General features: G+C 36.0%; 1 protein-coding gene, 1 long non-coding RNA gene and 1 other non-coding gene across 3 annotated transcripts in view; all 3 read right to left on the reverse strand.

The window, feature by feature from the left end:
• Positions 1-1,310: 1,310 nt before the first annotated feature.
• Positions 1,311-3,318, reverse strand: LOC130240779 (uncharacterized). The gene is made up of 5 exons (XR_008838796.1): positions 3,233-3,318; positions 2,896-2,941; positions 2,515-2,565; positions 1,819-1,881; positions 1,311-1,598 (listed from the first exon to the last, which is right to left on the reverse strand). It is a non-coding gene; the product is annotated as an uncharacterized LOC130240779 (long non-coding RNA).
• Positions 2,669-2,866, reverse strand: LOC130241280 (small nucleolar RNA SNORA74). Its single transcript, XR_008838847.1, has one exon. It is a non-coding gene; the product is annotated as a small nucleolar RNA SNORA74 (small nucleolar RNA).
• Positions 3,319-17,654: 14,336 nt separating the features above from the next.
• fhdc2 (FH2 domain containing 2) overlaps positions 17,655-21,593 on the reverse strand; it is a 22,208-nt gene continuing 18,269 nt past the window's right edge. The window contains exon 12 of the mRNA XM_056472242.1: positions 17,655-19,916. Within this exon, the coding sequence (XP_056328217.1) occupies positions 18,393-19,916 (1,524 nt within the window). The 3' untranslated portion in view covers positions 17,655-18,392. The remainder of the gene's footprint in view (positions 19,917-21,593) is intronic.

Here is a 21,593-nt window from a genome sequence, read left to right on the forward strand (position 1 = left end):
ACCTTGATTAATTGGATAAGCGTTTGATTAGGGTTGGAGCAAAACGGTGCTGCAGCACCCTCCAGTAATTGCGTTTGAGACCTATAGCTAGGCCCACGTGGAATCTGTGCACGCTGAATTCCAGATTTAGCCCATCATTGATTCTGCTTATTTACTTGAGTAAATGTGTGTAAATCTATATTTAATCAGTTTTTAAATTAATTTCAGTAATATTGACTAATATGAAAATATTTCTGATTTATGTACAATGCAGTTTGTACAGTAATATTTTCTGTCTTTTAGATGTATTATATGAGACTTAGTTTACCAAATAAAGTGAAACTAATTGGATGTGCATTTTAAACATTAAATGAAAACAAAAGTTAAGATTTTTTTATTTTATTTCTCATATTATAGGTTTTAGTTATGATACTCCCAAAATAATTACACAGAAATCCACAGATATAACAATTCTCTGCAGAAATGGCAAAAACATCCAGATTCCATCTGGCCCTACCTATGGCTTAGACCAGGGGCATGTAACCTATGGCTTAAGAGCCACATGTGGTTCAATAATATTTCAGATTTTTATTTATTTATTTTTATTTTTTTTTAAATAGGACGGTTACTAAAAATCAGTTTCCTATTGAAAAACACAATTACAATTCCCTTTATATTGTATTTTCTACAGCAAAAAGGATAACCGTTTACAGTAAAAGGACATTTCAACCAATGCGCATATGTGGTTTAACTTGAAAATCGCGACAACAATGAAGGCTAAGTTATATTTCTATGGTAATTAACATTTCTATTGTAACCTCACACACAAATTCAAACATTTATGAGAAGCAAGTATAGTTCCTGACCCCCCGGCTTAGACAGTTCACCCAAAATTGAACAAAAATAATGTTTACTAGACCTCAAATGGTACACCTTTATGTATTGGGGGGAGACCTGTTAATGACTTTACACACACACACACACACACAGATCTCCAGTTCTCCAAATTCAATTTGGGTTCAACAGAAAAAAAAAATAAATAAAAAAAAATCCGAAAGGTTTGAAGGATTAGAACACAACTACTAGTTTTGGTGTGAACTAGCTTGACCAACCAGCAGTGCAGGGAAAATCTATATAGTCAGTCATGTAGAGGCTTACAAACAGACTAGTCCAAGCAGTTGACAATTTTCTCTCTCCTTTCAATTCAGATCTCCCACACAAACCTGTGAAAGACAATTCTTTTTATAAATCCCATAATTTGACTGCATTATAGTTGCAGATTAATGCCAAAATCCTTAAATATTCATTATGAAACCACTTGACAAAAGGGAGCAGGTCTTTATATTCATTTATTAAGAAACAAGAACATGCATATTGAACTCGGATATCTTGGCACCAGTCAGTTTAGCTCTGGTGTTCCAGCTTTTAACTGTGAAGATAACAGGGGTCTGAGTAACTACTTAAATTATCTGCATGTTCAGGTGGTAGAACTGACATCGCAGACCTTGATTTTGACCAAGAATTTACATTAAGTGGAATAAACATACTGCCACTGTTACTTTCACATTAAACGGTTTAAAGGAGATGATCTTTATTCTGGTTGATCTTCAACACCTTTCCTACAACCACAGAAAGAATAGTCAAACACAGATCACGACATTCAATAATAAATGGTGAAATGTAGCAGGCTTCTTTGTCAGATTTTTGTAGAGAACAGCAACAAAAATCAGTGCCAACCCTGCATTTAATATTCCAAGATTAAAAAGACATCACAACAGAGAAAGGCTTCTGCTATGATGGTATCATCTTGGATGACAATTTGTAATGACTGAAAGTTACCTGATCTAGGATAATCTCAACAGGCATTCCACCTCCTTGTGCAGTACTTTATCCCCCCTCTTCCTGTAGACAAAAAAAAGCCACTATAAAAACAAACATGGAAAGCCACTAGGTAAATGTGTCTGCCCATTTCTGGATTGGATAAGCATTTACTACAGCCAATGCACTACACATTTTTTACTGTGGGCTGTATTAACTACCATTGGTAAACCTGTAACACTAACTTAAAATCTCAAAACATCTTTTAATCTACTTCCCGGTGTACTGCCTAGCTTTAGCCATCATGCATCTAGGCGAATCATTTCCAGCTTGCCTTCAATATGCTTTGGTTGCACTGCAGACTTTAAATGGCAATACGTTGCTCTGCCAGTAGTAAATGCATACCCTGACCTGGTGGGAAGATTTATTTTTTGGCACAAGCGTTCTTGCACCTTGGCATAACTACAGTTGAATCACTAAAGTCATAGAACATTGAAACGATTTTGATTTCTGGACTTTCAGAGTCTTGGGACTATGGACGATGAGAGAGGTCTAGGATTTACTCTGTGACATCATAATTTGTACTCCAAAAATGAACAAAGAACTCAGGTGATTGAAAGTACACACGCAATCAATGACAATTTTCATTTGAGTGAATAATCCTTAATGATAGAGCAATTTAGATACCATGCTGAACCATCAAACCTAAACACTTACCTCTCAATTCAACTGACCATTGGATTGAGGTAGTCTGGAGTCTCGTGTAACCTGGAAAAACAATCTACATTAGAAACACTAACACAAGTATGCAGTACCAATTGACGATCAATTATTAAGAGCCAACCAAACCAATTATCAAAGCCAATTGACTTGTGTTCGCCTCCAGACTAGGCCTGCCTCATTTTGTGAGCACAGGCCACTCTCAGAAGGCACAGCATAACCAGTGCCGCACAACAGGATTCACTAAAACAGCCAAGCCTGATGGAGCACAAATGGCAGTGCCTTTCTCTTCCAGCAGAGTAACACTAGCTCAGGCATGGTCTGGCCTGCACAGCTGACTACCGCTGGGCTTTCAATACAAAGACAAAAAGAACTTACATTACAGCAGCCAAAGGGTCTTCATCAGCAAACCACTGTCAACCACCTAAAATGAAAAAAAAAAAACTGCATCAAACTGCCTTTAACATAATAGCAATTTTTTAAATGTTCACTATACAGTTATTAACGCATAACAAAATACATCTCGGACATGTTCCTAACTTTAAAGTTTCATCTTCATAGGACCAGGCACATGTACAAAAGGAAACCACGTGTCGAAACCAACGTGTTCACGTTAGGACAAATATTTTACAAGCAGCCGGCGTCAATTTAACCACCTTACAAAAGCTCCTACGTCCATACAATGTGTGCGATAATTCAAAATGATAAAAATTACCTTCTTGTGACAACCTCTCGGCTTTGTCGTCTTCGTTTGTTCCGCACATCTTCCAAGTAGACATCGCAAAATGAGGGATATCGAGAGGGAACACCACGCTTTTATAGCTACCACTGCAAACCATCGAAGAAGAGTGACCGTGACATCACGTGGCCACATCCTATTTACGAGTGAACTGATTCTTCTTGAAGATTCATCAGAATCGACTCGAAAAGCAGTACTGATATGGTACTATAAAGGGTTTATGATGAAGTAATAATTGTGACTCTTATGAGTGTATGTTTATTAGAAACAAACAAACAAGTGACATTGTTTTCTGAAATCATGATTATAATAAATATTATATAAAACAGGTATAATGACACCTTTTATGTGGCTAACTCAACGCTACTTGCTCATGTAAGTATTCAGGGTAATGGATAGATGGATAAACTGGCAAAAATGTCTGTTTATTTATTTCTAGTATGTCAGTGACGCTGTTAAACACCGTTTAGAGTTATGAGTGAGATGAGCCAACAGATGGCGCTATATTATTATATTCTATTGGGGTTGTGATTGGGATGGGATGAAACTGCAAAAGGTAGCGACAGATATGTGATCAAATTGAGTCTAATTTCAGTAAAAAAAAAAAAAGTAAGTAAAGTTCTCTTGAAAGGAGGAGTTCGAACAACCCCTCAGAATATATTGTCAACATCACAGTAACCACTCAGTACTACTAGCCTCGCAATGAGCAACTGTTAAAACAATAAATGGACACTTAATTTAGTGAGTAGGCTATAGCACGATTATAACGTGTTACAGCAATAATGTGTTACAGATTGTAATGCGACACACATATGCAGATGCTTTAAAAGCTAAAAGGCAAAAAAACTGTATGATTTGTGTCAAAAATGTGGTTTTATTTAACCATCTACTGCACGCATTATGATAAATCTATTTTTTAAAATATTTGGCTGTTTTTCTTTTCTTAAAATGGCTTAACTTGAAGTGCTGTAAAAAAAAAAAAAAAAAAAGGAAAAAAGTTTTTTAAGGTACTTCATGAAATGTTGACATATGGCAACAACGTCCAACAGTGATCTAACTTAGAAATTTCAAATTTAAATATTACCTTGTAATTAATAATTTTGTTGTTTGAAATGATTTAATTGGTGTTCCAGTATTATAAGTTTTAACACAGAACTAAATGACACCTTATACACACTTTCCAACAACTCATATTTCAACAGTATTCATTCCATTCTTTTTTGCAGAATATTATTAAATATTATTATAAATTATTAAATATATTATTAAATCAAACATAATATTGTTTTATCGTGTATACAACAGACAGTAAATATAAATATTTTCTCCAGTAAATATTATAACAAATAAATAACAAGTCTAGTATATCCAGATGCATCAGAATAATGTAGCTATTAGCTAACAATGTTTATGTATATACTATACTACGCCTGTCTTATCTGCCTCTGAGCTAACTTACCTGAACTGTCTCTGTCAAATGTCCAGTCTGCATCATTCTTATGGTCACTAAAACCCATCTCATCCTCACCGTCATCTGCAGGAAAAGCCAGTTCTGTCCTTTTCTTCTTTCACTTACCATAGAACATGGTGGTGCTCGCAAATACACTGTTCCCTGTATTGATATCTTTTCAAAAGTAGTATTGCCATTAAAACTATATTTTATCCTTAATGCAAATGTCATTAACATCCAACTAATCAACATTATATTACTAGCATTTAAGTTGTTATTGTTACAACTTAAAAGTTCACAGCTGACCTTGCTAGCTAACCCGATGCAATATTGCACGTTCCACTATTGCACAGTGTTGCCAAAACATACATTTGATCGATTTATAAGAAACTAATTTGATTTTTTTTTTAAATGTTGTGAATATGTCACATGATAACTTACTGGAGGTGATGTTTCAGATTTTTTTGTGAATCTGATATAATTTGATCCTTTGTTTTTATTGAAGTTTACATTTGCATTTAGCAACTACTCACAATAAACGCCAGTTTGTCGGAAATTGCGCTACAGAAAAACACAGCATGTCATGTGACTTAACCAAAGCACATCATTGGCTACTCTAAGGTATTCTCTTTCCAACAACAACAAAAAAAAGTTGGTCTTTAAGAAACAGTGGCAGGGAAATGAACATAAGTATCATGTTGCCATATGGTGACACCGTGCAGTAGAGGGTTAGGCCTTTACAAAGTTTGCACACTATGTTCAATATTTTTGTTGTCATTTTATACATTTTTGTTTGTTTGTTTCGTTTTTGTCTAATTTTATGGCTTTATATTTGGTTCATTGTACATCTGGATAACACCACTGAAGATCATTATGTTTCTCACATTGTGTCATTTGTGGAACTATTTTCCCCTATTACGTCAATAAAATGTGTCGCGATATGTAATAATTTCATCCGTTGAATTCTGCTGCACTTAAGATTTAAGATTTAAAGGACTGCATTATTACTTATTTAGAAATGTTTTCCAAATATTTTCATTATTATAGCAAATATCTGACTGCGGAAAATAACTACCCAGATAGCATACAGTTCTGGGCCACATCTGGGCCAACTAAGGCACATATGGCTCACTTCTGGCAATGGCAGGAGACATATGGGCCAGATCTGGCCCACACACAGCATGCCAATATTATCGTAAGTTGTGGCTCGTTGCATGTGGGCCAGATGTGGCCCGTATGTGTCACACCGGGTGTAGTGTGAGTTGTGGCCTGCTGTATGTGGGCCAGATGTGGCCCGTGTGTGTCACACCGGGTGTAGTGTGAGTTGTGGCCTGCTGTATGTGGGCCAGATGTGGCCCGTGTGTGTCACACCGGGTGTAGTGTGAGTTGTGGCCTGCTGTATGTGGGCCAGATGTGGCCCGTGTGTGTCACACCGGGTGTAGTGTGAGTTGTGGCCTGCTGTATGTGGGCCAGATGTGGCCCGTGTGTGTCACACCGGGTGTAGTGTGAGTTGTGGCCTGCTGTATGTGGGCCAGATGTGGCCAGTGTGTGACACCGGGTGTGGTGTGAGTTGTGGCCTTTTTACTGAGTTGTGAGTTGTGTATTTTTAGTTCCCATTTAACTGTGAATGAATGGGAGACTTCTCTGAAAATATTAACATTGCATGTTCTGATTTAAGACTTTCTGAGTTTGAAAATGATTCTTTAAGTTATTAAGAATAGGAATAAGCTATTACTTATCAGCAACGCAGTGGGTAGTGCTGTCGCCTCACAGCAAGAAGGTTCGAGCCTCGGTTGGGTCAGTTGGTGTGTCTGTGTGGAGTTTGCATGTTCTCCCTGCGTTCGCGTGGGTTTCCTCTGGGTGCTCTGGTTTACCCCACAGTCCAAAGACATGCGGTACAGGTGAATTGGGTAGGCTAAATTGTCCATAGTGAATGAGTGTGTATGGATGTTTCCAAGAGATGGGTTGCAGCTGGAAGGTCATCCGCTGCGTAAAACATGTGCTGGATAAGTTGGCGGTTCATTCCGCTGCGGCGACCCCAGATTAATAAAGGGGCTAAGCCGAAAAGAAAATAAATGAATGAATGTATTGCTTATCAGGGAAAGTATATGTTTGCAACCTTATCACTTATTAATTCAGTTTATTTCCTCAATAATGGATTTATTTTTACTTTAATGCTGCTATGAATATAAAATTATATTATCTGTTATATGTAAATGTTCCAGCATGAGTAAAAATCTTCGTTATTTTTTTTTTTTTCATATTATCTGGTATATCTATAAATGTCTATGAATGCAAAGAGTTTCATCATTTATTATGTTTTGATCCATTAATGTTTTGTTCAATTTCTCCATTTGAATGAATTAAGACAGTGTCCTACCGCCACCTACTGGGTGGATTTAATTTGATATTAGTACTACCTTCTAATTAATAATTTTACAAATAATTCATAATCTAATAATACTGAATTAAAATGCATTCTTGGTGTTATTTTTGCAATTCTGCATTTGTATAATGATTTTGTTTTTGATTTTGTCAACATTGTTGTTCTTTTTTATTTAATTTGAAAATTAAATAGACATAAATGTTTTATGTTCATGAATAAAATACCTATATAGAAAAAAATGGCAGAGAACTGAGCAGTAGAATGTGAATAACAGAATAACATGAATGTGTTCGTGAATCAGCTGTTCACTGTTAAAAACAACAGTTTTATTTATTACTTATTCTTCAGAACACAAAAAAATATTAAAAATAAATCTGACAAATTTTAATGCGCACACCTAACCCCGCTCCTAACCCTACCCCTCACATTAACGTCACTAGCTTTATTTGAGAGCATTGTGTCTAAGATTGCATGTCTGAGACAGCTTGCATATGCAAGTCTGCAGTCAGATACTAATGCTTCCTTCTGCAATACAGCCCTGAGGGTACAATCCTCAATGCTGGGAAACACCACACATTATCTTATTCACACACTACAGCCAATTTAGTTTATCCAAAATTCACCTATACTGCATATTTTTGGACTATGGAAGAAACTGGAGGAAACCAACACAAACAACATGCAGCTCCACATAGAAAGGCCCAAAAGTCTCTCCAGGTTCTGTGTGTGTGCACCTGTAACGGGGTCATCAAAAATGTATAGACAATATGCTATTAATAAGCATGTTAATTAGCAATTAGTTAATTGTTAAAATATCTTAATTTAAAGTGTTATAATATTTATATAATACTGAATATTCCATATGGCAGTAAATATTGTAGAATTACAATGTTACATTGACCTCAGTATCACATAAAAAATAATATATATATACTGAGGTCAATGTAACATTACAGTTTTATTTCATGTTTTTTCATGTTATTCTGAAATCTTAAAATAACTGGAAAATACTGTAAATTTACATATTCAGTGTAAAATCACATGAAAAACATGTCAAAGATTTTTTACACAATATACCACCAGTACACCAGTACACACAGGGTGTTTTTGTGAATTATGGGGACTTTCCATAGGTTGCCATTGTTTTTATATTTTATATATTGCCTAACACATAATATAATTTTTTTTGACAAGTTGTGAATAAATAAACTAACCAGTTTTCCTCAGAATGTTCAAAAACATATTTATAAACTGCCCCCTGGTGGCGAATATGTGTTTCGCTTCATCCTTGCATTCCTATTGGTGGACTGGGCGGAGCCTCGTGAGTGACGGTTATTTTTTTTTCAAACGAGGAAGTGAAGTCAAGTCCGCCGTTTCTTCTTTTTCTTTACATTAGGTAAGTTATTATTTTTGAAAGCATATTTCTGAGATATTTGTCGTCAGGTGATGTTTTTTTTTTTTATTAGAAAAGTCCCTGTTTTAAATAGTGATAAAACTTTAACTTATATTTGGATAATAGGGATAAAAACGGCTGAGTATGATGGTGAGCTGTTAGTTCAGTAACCTCTGTTAAGTTGATTGAGCTCGGGGTTTATATGAATTCATTTACAATTGCCCTTTTATTCGCTTGTCAGTCTTAATTAAATGATCAATAAAAAATAAGACAGCTGTGTTATATAAAGAACATCATTGAAACGGGAGCGTGAATGAATGAATCATGTGCTGTCCGTTTTATAGATGTGATAGGTGCCGATTTCCGCTTTTGTGCTGTTTTTAGATCAAACACTGAATGAATTCGGTCTCTTTTCGGTAACGTTAATCCTAATAATCTTGATTTGCTTATTAATGTGTGTTTTATCAAGTTTCAGCTAAAGTTTGCAGAGTAACGTTAGTGGTTATTGCTGGCCACTGTTGAGACTGCTCTGCATTAAAACGGCAAAATGTTTTAAAGCCAAAACGTTTGAAAAAATCCACAGTTGAAACATGATGTGTTAACTGACTTATGAAGGACATTAATTAGCTAAAAAATTAAGGCTAAATGTGTTATGAAATATTAAACCTTGTTAAAAAATGTAAACAATTGTTTTAAATAAGCTTAAAATCCATATCTTATGTTTTATATTTCTTCAAACAGCCTGGAAACTGAATTACACCATTAATCTTGTACTCTGTATGTATCAAGTCCTAACAAATGGTATTGGGGCAAGTAAAAATAATATCTTTATAAATTGATTGTATTGTATTCATTTGTTACAGAAAATAAAGGAATCATGCAAGGATGCAAGCTGAAGGAAAGGACAACTCTCACATTAGTGAATTGTTTGACTTCATCATCAAGCACACCAGGTACAATATTGTACATATTTTGTAACTTGCATATGTCAGACTGGTTGTTGAGTACTGAAATAATATATTTTGTTTTATTTATTATTGAAAGTATTACAAGATTTATTGCTATTTTATCACTGTGTGAGGTCATAGCTTATTTAAAATATCTTTTATTAAAAAAATATTTTGAAAGAAAGTCTAAATGTTTCTACAGGGTACCTTATTGGATTGTCTGGAGTCTGATGGACTTAACTTAAGGCAAGTTTGGTTCAATATATGTTATTTTATGTCAAAAGTAGATTAATTTGTTTTTTCCCTTGGATCGCATGTTTAAGTTATAATTTCAGAGTGAAAAATGTAAAAGAGAACCATTAAATACAATGGCATAATGATTCTGCTTGTTCACAAGAGGTACTGGATTTAGTTTTCCTCTAGTGATACATAAGTTTTTAAGACTAATGCTTGAATTTTAAAGAGATAGTTCACCCAAAAATAATGGCATCTTTTATCCTCTACTTGTTTCAAAATATTTTTTTGTTTGGTTGAACATAAACTCAGGTGGTGTGGTGGTACAATGGATAGCGCTGTTGCCTCCCAGCAAAAAGATTTCTGGTTCGGGCCTCGGCTGGGTCAGTTGGCATTTCTGTGTGAAGTTTGCATGTTCTCAAGACATGCGGTACAGGTGAAATGGGTAAGCTAAATTGTCACAACATATGCTGGATAAGTTGGTGGTTCATTCCGCTGTGGTGACCCCAGATTAATAAAGGGACTAAGTTGAAAAGAAAATGAATGAACACAAACCCAGTTTTTTCTTCTATGTATATCAATAGTTACAGGTTTCTAACATTCTTCAAATTATCTGATTTAGTGTTTAACAGATTCAAACTGCTTTGAAACAAGTAGAGGATGAGTAAATGGTGGCAGAATAGTAATCTATATCTTTAAATGTTTTATTCTGGGATGTGTATTCATATTTGTCTTGTCTTTTGTCATATTGTCTTTCTACCTCAGATTGTCATGGACCTGGAATGTGACACCAGTTACTTTTAAGTCAAGAACCAAATGAAGCACACTTTTCCAGAGTACAGATTATGGAAGTATCTGCAGCTGAACTAACTGGAAGCAGGGAACCATACTAATAAAGTTCATTTAGGTAAAAGCACCTACTTTATTTAGATAGGAAGTCTTTTATTTGATATAGAGTTCTATTAATGTAACAATTTTGATGAAAAGGGCATGTTTTACAAGAGCTTTTAGCACAAGGGCTTTGCCATTTTGGAATATTGCTGTGCCTGACGTCACAGGGTTTGTTCCCCTTTGTACCCCTTGGGTTGGTTTTTGTACCCCTACCCCTTCCCCTTGGCCCTTAAAAAGGAGTGTTAAGAGGAAGGGCTTCAAAATTTAACCCTAAGAATTGGGACAGCACCTGCACACCATCATATGTCATCGCGATCTCATGTTTCATATGAGATTAGACAATCGCGACTGCTGTAGTTATTCCAGTTGCATTATTTTTTAGTATTTATCTTCAGGAAATCACTGATGGCATATATTATGTTATCATAATGATCTAATGTGGCAATTTGATCGGAACTGTACTGCACATTTAACACCGTGGCCATATTCATCAATGTAAACACACCAAAAACAACACTAATATTATAGCAGACACTGTGAACAGCTCATTCCTAGCCACTAGACTTTTCTGACAGTGTATTCGAGTGTCATCGAGTATAGTAAAGTGAAACTTAGCCTAGCAGAGTTTTTTTTTTGCCTAGCAGAACTTTTAGCAAAGGTCGAACTTTAATTTCTTTACAGCAAAAATTATGCTGGAAATGTTTCGGAATGAGGTATTTGTATGATTTATACAGGCATTACAGGTCAAAGCAATCTGTTGTTACGTTTATCAAAATAAACAATAGGGCTCTTAAAACACTATTTTGAAAAATGAAGTGTTGTCATATTTCAAATACCTCAAGTGAAATGAAGTCATTTGTTTTATTATTTTTAAAATATATATTTTTGTAAAGTCATTTGTTTAACATCATGTAAAATAAAATGTCCATGTGCTGTAAAGTTATTTAAAGCAACAAATTTGCCAGATTGTAAAGGCAGACACAGAATGAGCAAATAAGAACAACAGTGTAAAATGTGTAAATAAAAGGCAAAATTTGTAAATATCTTTTCATCATATACTTGAAACCTTTCCAAGTTTGAAAATATAGTTCCTTAAAATAATCTTCCTTTGTTAATGCAAATTCCTATATATGTAGTCTTGTAATTAAACAATTAAACCATTTAAACAAGTTTACACTTAAAAAAGATCCGTAATGAAAATCAGATTTTTTTTTTAAATGTAACTAAATAAAAGAATACCATGTACTTTTACTCCCTATTAGTATTATTTACTAAAATTTGTTTTATTTTAGCAATGAAATAGAATTTTTAGTTCTTTAATTTAATGTAATTTAATTTTCAGTCCTCTTTCCCAAAACATCAACAAATTAAAAACAAAAACATTTTTCACAAGCACATTTACAATAGGTTTAATACTATGAATTATTATATTATTATCAATGTTTTTTTTTTATAAATTGATAGGTAGTTCCTATGGAATGTTTTTATGTATTGCTGAGAATACATTTCAGGTGTTCAATACCTTGCGTGTCAGTCTTGAAAATAAAAATAGGGGCTTGAAAAAGTGCTTAAAAGTCCTTGATTTTAATCGAGTTGTGCCTGTATGAACTCTGCATACAGCACCTTATAATTGTTGTCTTCTCCTATTTTCAGGATGTTTTGCATTGGACTGTTTCTATGGCTTTGACCCTTGCTCGCCCCTGACCTCACTCTTGGATTGTCCTGTTGGATTTTCAGTTTTTTTTTATTGGTTCTGGTAGATACTTATAAATATTTAATTGTAATTATTTAAATAATATGTTTTTTGTTAAATATGCGATTTCTGTGTTTGTTCTGTCTACTCATACTTGTTTATCTTGTTTCTATAATTATAATTTGATTATTTGACCCTTCTCTCGCCTCTGACCTTGTTTTTGGATTGCCCTCTACATATATTTATAATTATTGGTTCTGGTTAAATGGTTATAAAATATTTGTTAATTTAATTAATATGCTTTTTATAAAAAAAATGTTCTGTGTTTATTCTGTATTTATTTATCTAATTTCTATATACATTTGTGTTTGTATTTTCTTCTTATTCTGTATATATCCACTTAATCTAATTTTAACCTTTTTATATATTTATTTGCATTTAATTTGTCATAATTCTGTATGCATCTATTTATCTAATTTATATATTTATTTGTATTGCATTGATTAATCTGTTTTTTTGTATGCATCTATTTATATAAATTATATATTTGTATGTATCAATTTATATGCTTCCTTTAAAGCCTTTTTTTTTAATAAATCAATTTAAATTAAGCATTCCATTGAATGTGATTTATATAGCTACTAATTGTAGATGTGAGCCACATCTAATCCAAAAGTCAGCCACAACTGAACCAGATCTGGGCCAGATCTATGAAATTGCATGGCCCGCATCTGGGCCAGATCTGAGAAAGTGCATGGGTCGCATCTGGGCCAAATTTGAGAAAGTGCATGGGTCGCATCTGGGCCAAATTTGAGAAAGTGCATGGGCCGCATCTGGGCCGAATTTGAGAAAGTGCATGGGCCGCAGCTGGGCCAGATTGGAGAAAATGTATGGGCCGCATCTGGCCCAGATATGGACCATGCTTTTTCTGAGATGTGGCCCAGATCTGGTTCAGGTGTGGTTGACTTTTGGATTCTTATGTCAGCCACAATCAGGTTGAGTCATTGCCGTCATTCCGCGCGGTATGTGGGCCAGAAGAAAGTGGGGGATGTGGGCCATATCTGGGCCAGATGTAATTTGCTATCTGGGTAATGTCATTAAAGCACTTTTGACAAATCAATATTCATTCATTCATTTATTCATTCATTCATTTTCTTTTCGGCTTAGTCCCTTTATTAATCCGGGGTCGACACAGCGGAATGAACCACCAACTTATCCAGCATATGTTTTACGCAGCGGATGCCGTTCCAGCTGCAACCCACCACAGGGAAACACCAATACACACTCATTCACAGACATACACTATGGACAATTTAGCTTACCTAATTCACCTACACCGCATGTCTTTGGACTTGTGGGGGAAACCGGAGCATCTGGAGGAAACCCACCTGAACACGGGGAGAACATGCAAACTCCACACAGAAATGTCAACTGACCCAGCCGAGGCTCAAACCAGAGACCTACTTGCTGTGAGGCGATCGTGCTACCCACTGCGCCACCGTGACGCCCACAAATCAATATTAAAACAATTAAAACATATTTGTCTTATTAGTTGTGTTATTAATATTGATCTGTGATATGATTATGTGCTAAAAAGATCAAAAATTATTATTTAATTAAAAAACTTTACTATTGCCAAAGATTTATAACACCAGTGATGGTATGTGATATTTAAATAAATGTGCAAAAATATAAAGAAAATCATTAAGCTGTCATTTGTGTGTTAGAAGTCAAAATGTAATTGATTAATGTGGTCTAAGTTTAAAAATGTAAAAAAAGAAAGTTTTTTTGTCATTTTGCCATATCAAAAGAGGATGTTCCTGTAGAATGACCCATGTGGCGTTCTATGTAAGGTTAACACTCTAAGAGTGATTTGATGTATGAAATTTATTTGTAATAATCCTAATTGTTTATGATAATCAAAGAGAGTTTTCAAAGAAACCTCAGACACTTAATGATATTATTAGAATATGCAATATACAACACAGTGCAGCATTTGTAATGCTGTATTCCACAATGCGGTTCACATGACTTAACCTTCCAAATTAGAGAAAGCCAGTTGACACCATGAAGGTTGTCATAGTAATGTGACTTGCACCAGGAATTCACCTCAGTCACTTTTGAGCAAAACAACCTATTGGACATGCTTAACTTGAGCCTCACATCTGACGCCTGAAGGCCTATTATATTCCAGTTGTGACTAGATAGATGGATCAAACCAGCAACACACAATGAATTGCATGAAGGTGCATGGATCCACAGACAACAGCCGTTTATTGCCTTCCCCAAGAGTTCTGGCGTCATTATGTCCTATAAAAGGATCTTTCCCACTGAGACCCCAAGACCAGCATCTTCCCCCATCCCGTCTCCCACTGTTCCGCTGCGGATTCTTGACCATGCCTGAAGCATCACCATGGCAACGTTTACAAGTTGGGAGTGACTGTGTCAAGAGATGGGGATGAGAGTCTAGGGGCCTTTGAGTGCAACCGAGGGCCACAAAACAATGAGCTGTTAATGAGGACTGGAAGTAAGAGAGAGTTTCAGGACTTTCTGGTTCATTTGCCCTCCCTGACCTTCTCATTTTAATGTTGACCGAGTGAGAACAATAAGGAATTAAACATGTGGCTGTCACATTATCACCAGTATGGAACAAAAATGAATGCTCTCTCCTCACTGTGGCATTCTCCTTCTTATGTTTTCATATTCAGATTGAACATTCAAAGAGATTTAGTATGGTAACAGATATGAATATGGCACTGATCATGTATTTGGTCTTGACGGTATACATCTGCTACGCTGCTGCTGCTGCTGCTTTAATTACTGGTGTAGAGCAAGTACTTAGACTTGCTACTGCCATTATATTTAATATAACATACTGCTAACAACATACATGAAACCCCCATTGCAAATCTATACACAACGGCAAACACCAATGACATTGAGGTATTTAAATAAAGAGCAGTAAGTGGTAAAGACTAGACAGGATACAGCTGCGGATATGCACATCAATACAGATTCATTTTTTGTGACATTGCAACTATAAAAAATACAATTAAAGGGAAATTTAATAGATAACATAAATAATTCTCATTAATTTTCGGCTGCAACCCTATCTGATCTAGCAACAACCACCGTAAGCTCAGTGGTTGTTGAGGCAACAATAATCGATCACCTGCACTATATATGGAAGCTGGCTAGTCAGTGTTTATTATCCCATAGAGTTTCATGACAGAACGTTTTGATCAGAATTTTCACCCGCATAAGTAGAATCATTTTTGAATAACAGTAGATTTGTCAGTCTTTTTCCAAGGACAAATTCATGATTCAAATATGCTTCATCAAAATACACATAAAAAAAGGACTTTAAAAAGGGTCTTTGGCTACATGCAATGATTTTTCAGTCTCTGGACAGAGGAAAAGTTGTATCTTGGTGTAACCCCTCTTTTAAGATCACACAAGCAGCTTTTTATCTGCCATTGTGTAAATGGCTGTGTAAATCAATAGGGTAAATCACTTTAGCCTCAATAAATTAATCATGGTTGACAAATGCAGTTGTCACTGCTGTTTTTACTGTGGTATTCATGACTTGTGTTTGCTTATGTAAATGCTGCGTCCACAATCACAGGTGACGGTTTGAGCTTTTTTTTTTTTTTTGAGTTTACATTTTAAAAGGTTTATAAATGTCAGACAAGGAAATGGCCACTTAGTAAGCTAACTCCCCTTCAACACTGACACAGAGCACTATATAAGCCACTGTTCTTACCTAACAGAGAGGGTTATATTCAATGGCTAATTTAACAAAGTGTGATAGCTGTAAATGCTTTTATCTCTGTGATAAATCCTGACATTAGTGCTGATTGTCCTTTTTGTATGAAAGAGAAACAATTCTCCATGCATTTATGAATTGTTATAGATTAAGACCTTTATTTGATGTGTTGTTTTTAAAAAATATTTGAATGAGTTTTTTTAACGCAGATGTTTATTTGTGGGTTTAAATGATAGGAGAAGGGCTTCCGAGTGTCAATTGTTTAATTTTATTTTGGGTCAATCACAAATGGCAATTTATGTGAGCAGAAAAATAAGATTGAAGGTATTTCTAGTCAAGATGTATTGATGTTTATTATCAGTCTTATTAAATCAAGAGTAATCATAGATTTAATTTTTTAAAGCTATGAATGATTTGTCATCCTTTAAATTTAAATGGTGTTGTAGAAATCCTTTATGCTCAATACATGAGGAGATGTTATTTTTTTGCAGTAATGGAGTATTTTATTATAATGCAAATGTAAGGAGGTAGGATGGAAATGTTTTTACTATTCCCAGCTGTGACACTAGTTTGAAAATAAATGTTTATTTTTAATTATTTTTGTAGCCTTTATAGAGGCTTTTCAAAAGATGGCGATGATGTATTTAATAGTTATCAGCCTCCTAAATTGTAAATATTACAAACTTTGGAGGATTTAAGAATTTTTTATACATACATACAATTGAAGTCAGAATTATTAGCCCCCCTGAATTATTAGCCCCCGTTTATTTTATCCTCCATATTCTGTTTAACAAACACATTTCTAAACATAATAGTTTTAATAACTCATTTTATAATAACGGATTTATTTTATCTTTGCCATGATGACAGTAAATAATATTTGACTAGATATTTTTCAAGACACTTCTATACAGCTTAAAGTGACATTTATAGGTTTAACTAGGTTAATTAGGTTTACTAGGCAAGTTAGGGTAATTAGGCAAGTTATTGTATAACAATGGTTTGTTCTGTAGACTATCGAAAATAAAATATATATATAGCTTAAAGGGGCTAATAATTTTGTCCTTAAAATGGTTCATAAAAATTAAAAACTGCTTTTATTCTAGCCAAAATAAAAGACTTTCTCCAGAAGAAAAAAATAATATCAGGCATACTGTGAAAATTTCCTTTCTCTGTTTAACTTAGTTGTGTTAGTTGTGTAAACTGCTTCCTTGTCCTCATTTGTAAGTCGCTTTGGATAAAAGCGTCTGCTAAATGACTAAATGTAAATGTAAACATAACTTGGGAAATATTTAAAAAAGAAAAATAAATTAAAAGGGGGGCTAATAATTCTGACTTCAACTGTATATTTATAAAGTTATAAGTTTTACTACATCTCCCCATCAAATTATTTGTGGTACTCCCCCATTCCCTGCACTACAACTTCCACTATTGCGAATCCTGAACATGTCAAAAGGGTCTATTATAATAACCAGATTTAATTCACTGTTAATTAACGATCTGCTAAAAACTAAAAAACAGAAGCATCAGACTGAAAGTCTAAAACAGTCTAACACAGATTTACAGGAGTAACAGTAACAATTCATTCTTTATTTCAAAATCTCCTTTTTTACAATATACAAATATTACAAAGGACAACTGTGTTTTTGATTGTTAATTTAACATTTCATTTACACAAACACACAAACATTTTGCAGATTACCACAGAGACTGTTTCTGCCAGCATTAAATCTCTCTTTCATCTGTAAAGTGCATCAAAGTCAAAAGAACCCAACATACTGATAGACATTTCTCTCACAAACAACATTACTTCAACATGTTTGCTTTGGGATCTTGAAATATTACAGAGGATTTTCAGTGACATCAGTACTTTGTACCTGCAACAGGGCAAACCAATTTGACCATCAGTTCATGAGGTCTCATTCCCATCATTATTAATTTATATATTCTGATATTGCAAACAAAACACGAATTGAAAAAAAGTTCTGTCAGGAACTCTTCTAATGTGCGCTGTAACCAGCACAGGGCACTTGAGTGTTCAGAGGTAGAGGTGTAGCGGAAGACAGTGCTGGATCATACTCTCTCAACAAAGTCCAAACTCGAAGTGACCCAAATCAGTGGAGAACTCTGAAAAGGAGCGGTCATTCTGCTCAGATCCATTACAGTGGCCTGCAAAACCGTCCAATCTGGGCCGAACTGATGAATGGCTCCTTTATTTAGAGCCATTTTGCGAGGGGACAACAGTTTGAGCTGACCATTCACACAAACAACTTGACGTACACCAGTGAAAGTCCACATTAACTTCTTTCCTTATGCACAACGCTTCTTAAATCAAAAATTTGATCACTACTCTCGAAATCAGAATTAAACCAGGAATTATCTCCAAGAGGGTTGAGTGGTCGCTCTGGGAATTTTGAGGCCTGGGATTCTGGTGCCAGGGCTCTTGGCTTTGGCAGCACTTATGATGGCCGTGCGAATCGTCTTTGCAGTCGTAGCTGTGGATGGACTGTGTATGGTGTGGGGGGTTTGGGATTCAGAGTTGGGCGCCAACCGTTTGGGCACACGAAGTGGAGAGCCCCTCACGAACTGCTCGCGACCCTTGTCCTTGTCTTGGTTTAGCTTCTCAGCACCACCGCATTTTTGCTTGCCCGTTTCAGCTTGGGTGTTTACCTTCTGCCGATTAGGCTTAAGTTCATTTTGTCCACCAGCGAAGCGTGTCAGTAGCGATGTGCGTATTGCTGTGGGGCGTACAGGCATAGCTCGGGATATGTGACTAGCTGATAAAGCATCAGGAGAAGTCGGTTCTGCCTTTGTGCGCACTCTTGGGATTCCACTGCTGTTGGAAGGTCCTCCTCGGGGCACCAGAAGCCTTTTGGTGGGTCCTCGAGTGGGTGACTTTACCAGACGGGAATCATCCTTCGTATGTGGCGAGCTAGTGCCTTCTCGCTCCTCTGCTTCCCGCTCTTTTTTCCATTTGGAGCAGTGATTGGTGGCTGGCCGTGTAACGGTTGGCGAAAGGCTCTCATAGGAACGTAAGCCTCTCACAAGTGTGTGGCACTCCAGCGTCTCTCCAACCCGGTAAACATTTTCTCTTTCCGGGCTACTAGTGTCCGGTGCAAGAGGGGAACTAGCTTCAGGAGGGGAGGACGCACTCTTCCACGTCTCTCCCTTCAGATTGGTGGCCGTTTTGGATTTTGTCTGTGGTGTTACTGCCTTTTGAGATAGACACTCTTTGCCATTCACACAATTGTTCTTCTCAGAATCCTCAGAGCCATCTGCTGCGATCTGCGTCAGTCTTTCAGAGGTGTGTTGAACCTGTTTCTCAACTTTCAAAACTTTGTTAGGGGATAGTCCTGTGAGCGGCAAGACATTCACTGCCCCCTGCTGATGTGATGCGATACTTGTTTTTCCTAAAGCAACAAAAGCGTTATCACTAGGGACAGTCCTTGTATTCAATCCAGAATGGCTTTTCATGGTGTTTGGTGGAGCCGTTAAATCTCGTTGAAGACCACACTTAGAGTCTGTGATTAAACACAGAGATTGTTTGACCATTTTCATCCCTTGTTCGTTGCCCTCAGACTTGGCCTCATTCTTTTGTAACGAATGTCTTTTAAGCTCCGAGTCTCTACTCGATCTTTCAGGATGAAGGTTTGAGTCTGGGTGGTGTTGGCTGTCAGTTTTCAGATTTCTCTCCTCGGAGCGCTGGAAGTACTGCGAGAGCCTACGCAGGCTGCGGCGGCTCCCTGTGTAACTTAAACTCCTCTGCAGTGCATGCTCCAAATCATCAGAGTCGCGTTCTGCTTCCAGACCGGTGCAGAGAGCCAGAGAACGTCGCTTCTCCACATTCTCACGCTCACGAGCCACACGACGCTGCTCTTGTAACTCTCTTTCGGTGTTCTCCTAGAAACAAATATGAAGCCGTATGTTTTAGAACAACCATAAGTCAGTTTTAATGAACATTTCTGTAAATTGGTTTAAAGGAACCAATTAAAACCTAACACACTCATTTGTCCTAGGGCTATTGCAGTTATCCTGGCTGGGTTGCAGTATGATTTGTGGTATTATCACCTTCCATTTTATTACTACTTTAATCCAGATTTTAGTACTTATTTATGAGCCCTATTGTTGTGCTACTACTATATTGTTGCTTTTAAAAATGTTATTAATGCATAATTGATGCAAATGTGACCTATTAAAAATACAATTCTATTGTTTTGTCATAAAATTCTATTTGTATCAATAAATGCACATTTAGCTTTAAATTATAATCATTAAAATTAGTTTTATTTAATAATATAATATAATATAATATAATATAATATAATATAATATAATATAATATAATATAATAATGCACCAGAATTTTAAAGCTAATTATATATTCAGTTCATAATACAGAAAATACTGTAAAGCAGGAGTCTCAAACTGCCAGCCCACGGGCAGTGCTTAGTCCCTTTATTAATCTGGGGTTGCCACAGCGTAATGAACCGCCAACTCATCCAGCATATGTTTTACGCAGGGGATGCTCTCCCAGCTGCAACACATAACTGGGAAACATTCATACACACACTCATTTAAACACATACACTACAATTTAGCCTACCCAATTCCCCTCTACCACGTCTTTGGACTTGTGGGGGAAACCGGAGCATGCAGAGGAAACCCAAGCCAACGTGGGGAGAACATGCAAACTCCACACAGAAACGCCAACTGACCCAGCCGAGGCTCGAATCAGCGACCTTCTTGCTGTGAGGCGAAGTGCTACCCACTGCGCCACCGTGCAGCCCATTATTTGATTCAAATGGTCTCATTAATAGATTTTCCTAATATGCATAGTAAGATTTGTATAAAAATTGTGCATTACTAAAATTTTACTGCTGGCTGAATTGAACATTTTAAGGTAAATGTGAATATATACATTTCCCCTCTTTGTTGTAGTTTTAAAAAGAAAAAGAAAAGAAAAAAAAGAATGACTGAGAAGAACAATTGTCAGTAAAGTTAACAAAGTTTCCCAAACTCTTTCTGCTGTCTTACGCTATCTGTTAAACATTTGGTTAACAGGGTATAAGCAGGGAATCCTAAAGGTAATTTCAATAGCTTTTTAAGACTTTTTAAAGACCTTCTCAGAATATTTTAAGACCTCATCGCAACTTCAAGTTCTAATCAGTATCAAACTTTTAACTTAATAAACAGTTGTAGTTAAATAAATCAATGGAGCACAACCCTGCAACAGAACTCAGATAAGCTAGGACGAAACAAAGCTTGAAAGAATAAATTATGCAGTTGTTTTCAGCAACAGGTTTCAGCCACTGTTTAAACTCATCTTTCTCCAACTAGGAGTACGCAAACTTACAATTTCATATTTTGCTGTCTGTTTCGCTCTATGGTTTCGCTACATGTGGAAAGCATCACATCACCTTCGCAAATTACGTGACATCTCCCGAGGAGTGAGGAGCTTGGCTGGATGCGCCCGGCCCAAACCAATCTCTTGGATCAAGCACGCCGTTGTTAATATTAGGGAGGAAAATAAATATATTTATGCTTTTTGGGAGTCAAACACTTTGGACAACGCTTGAA

The sequence above is a fragment of the Danio aesculapii genome, chromosome 14, assembly GCF_903798145.1.
Source record: "Danio aesculapii chromosome 14, fDanAes4.1, whole genome shotgun sequence".
Lineage (NCBI taxonomy): Eukaryota > Metazoa > Chordata > Actinopteri > Cypriniformes > Danionidae > Danio > Danio aesculapii.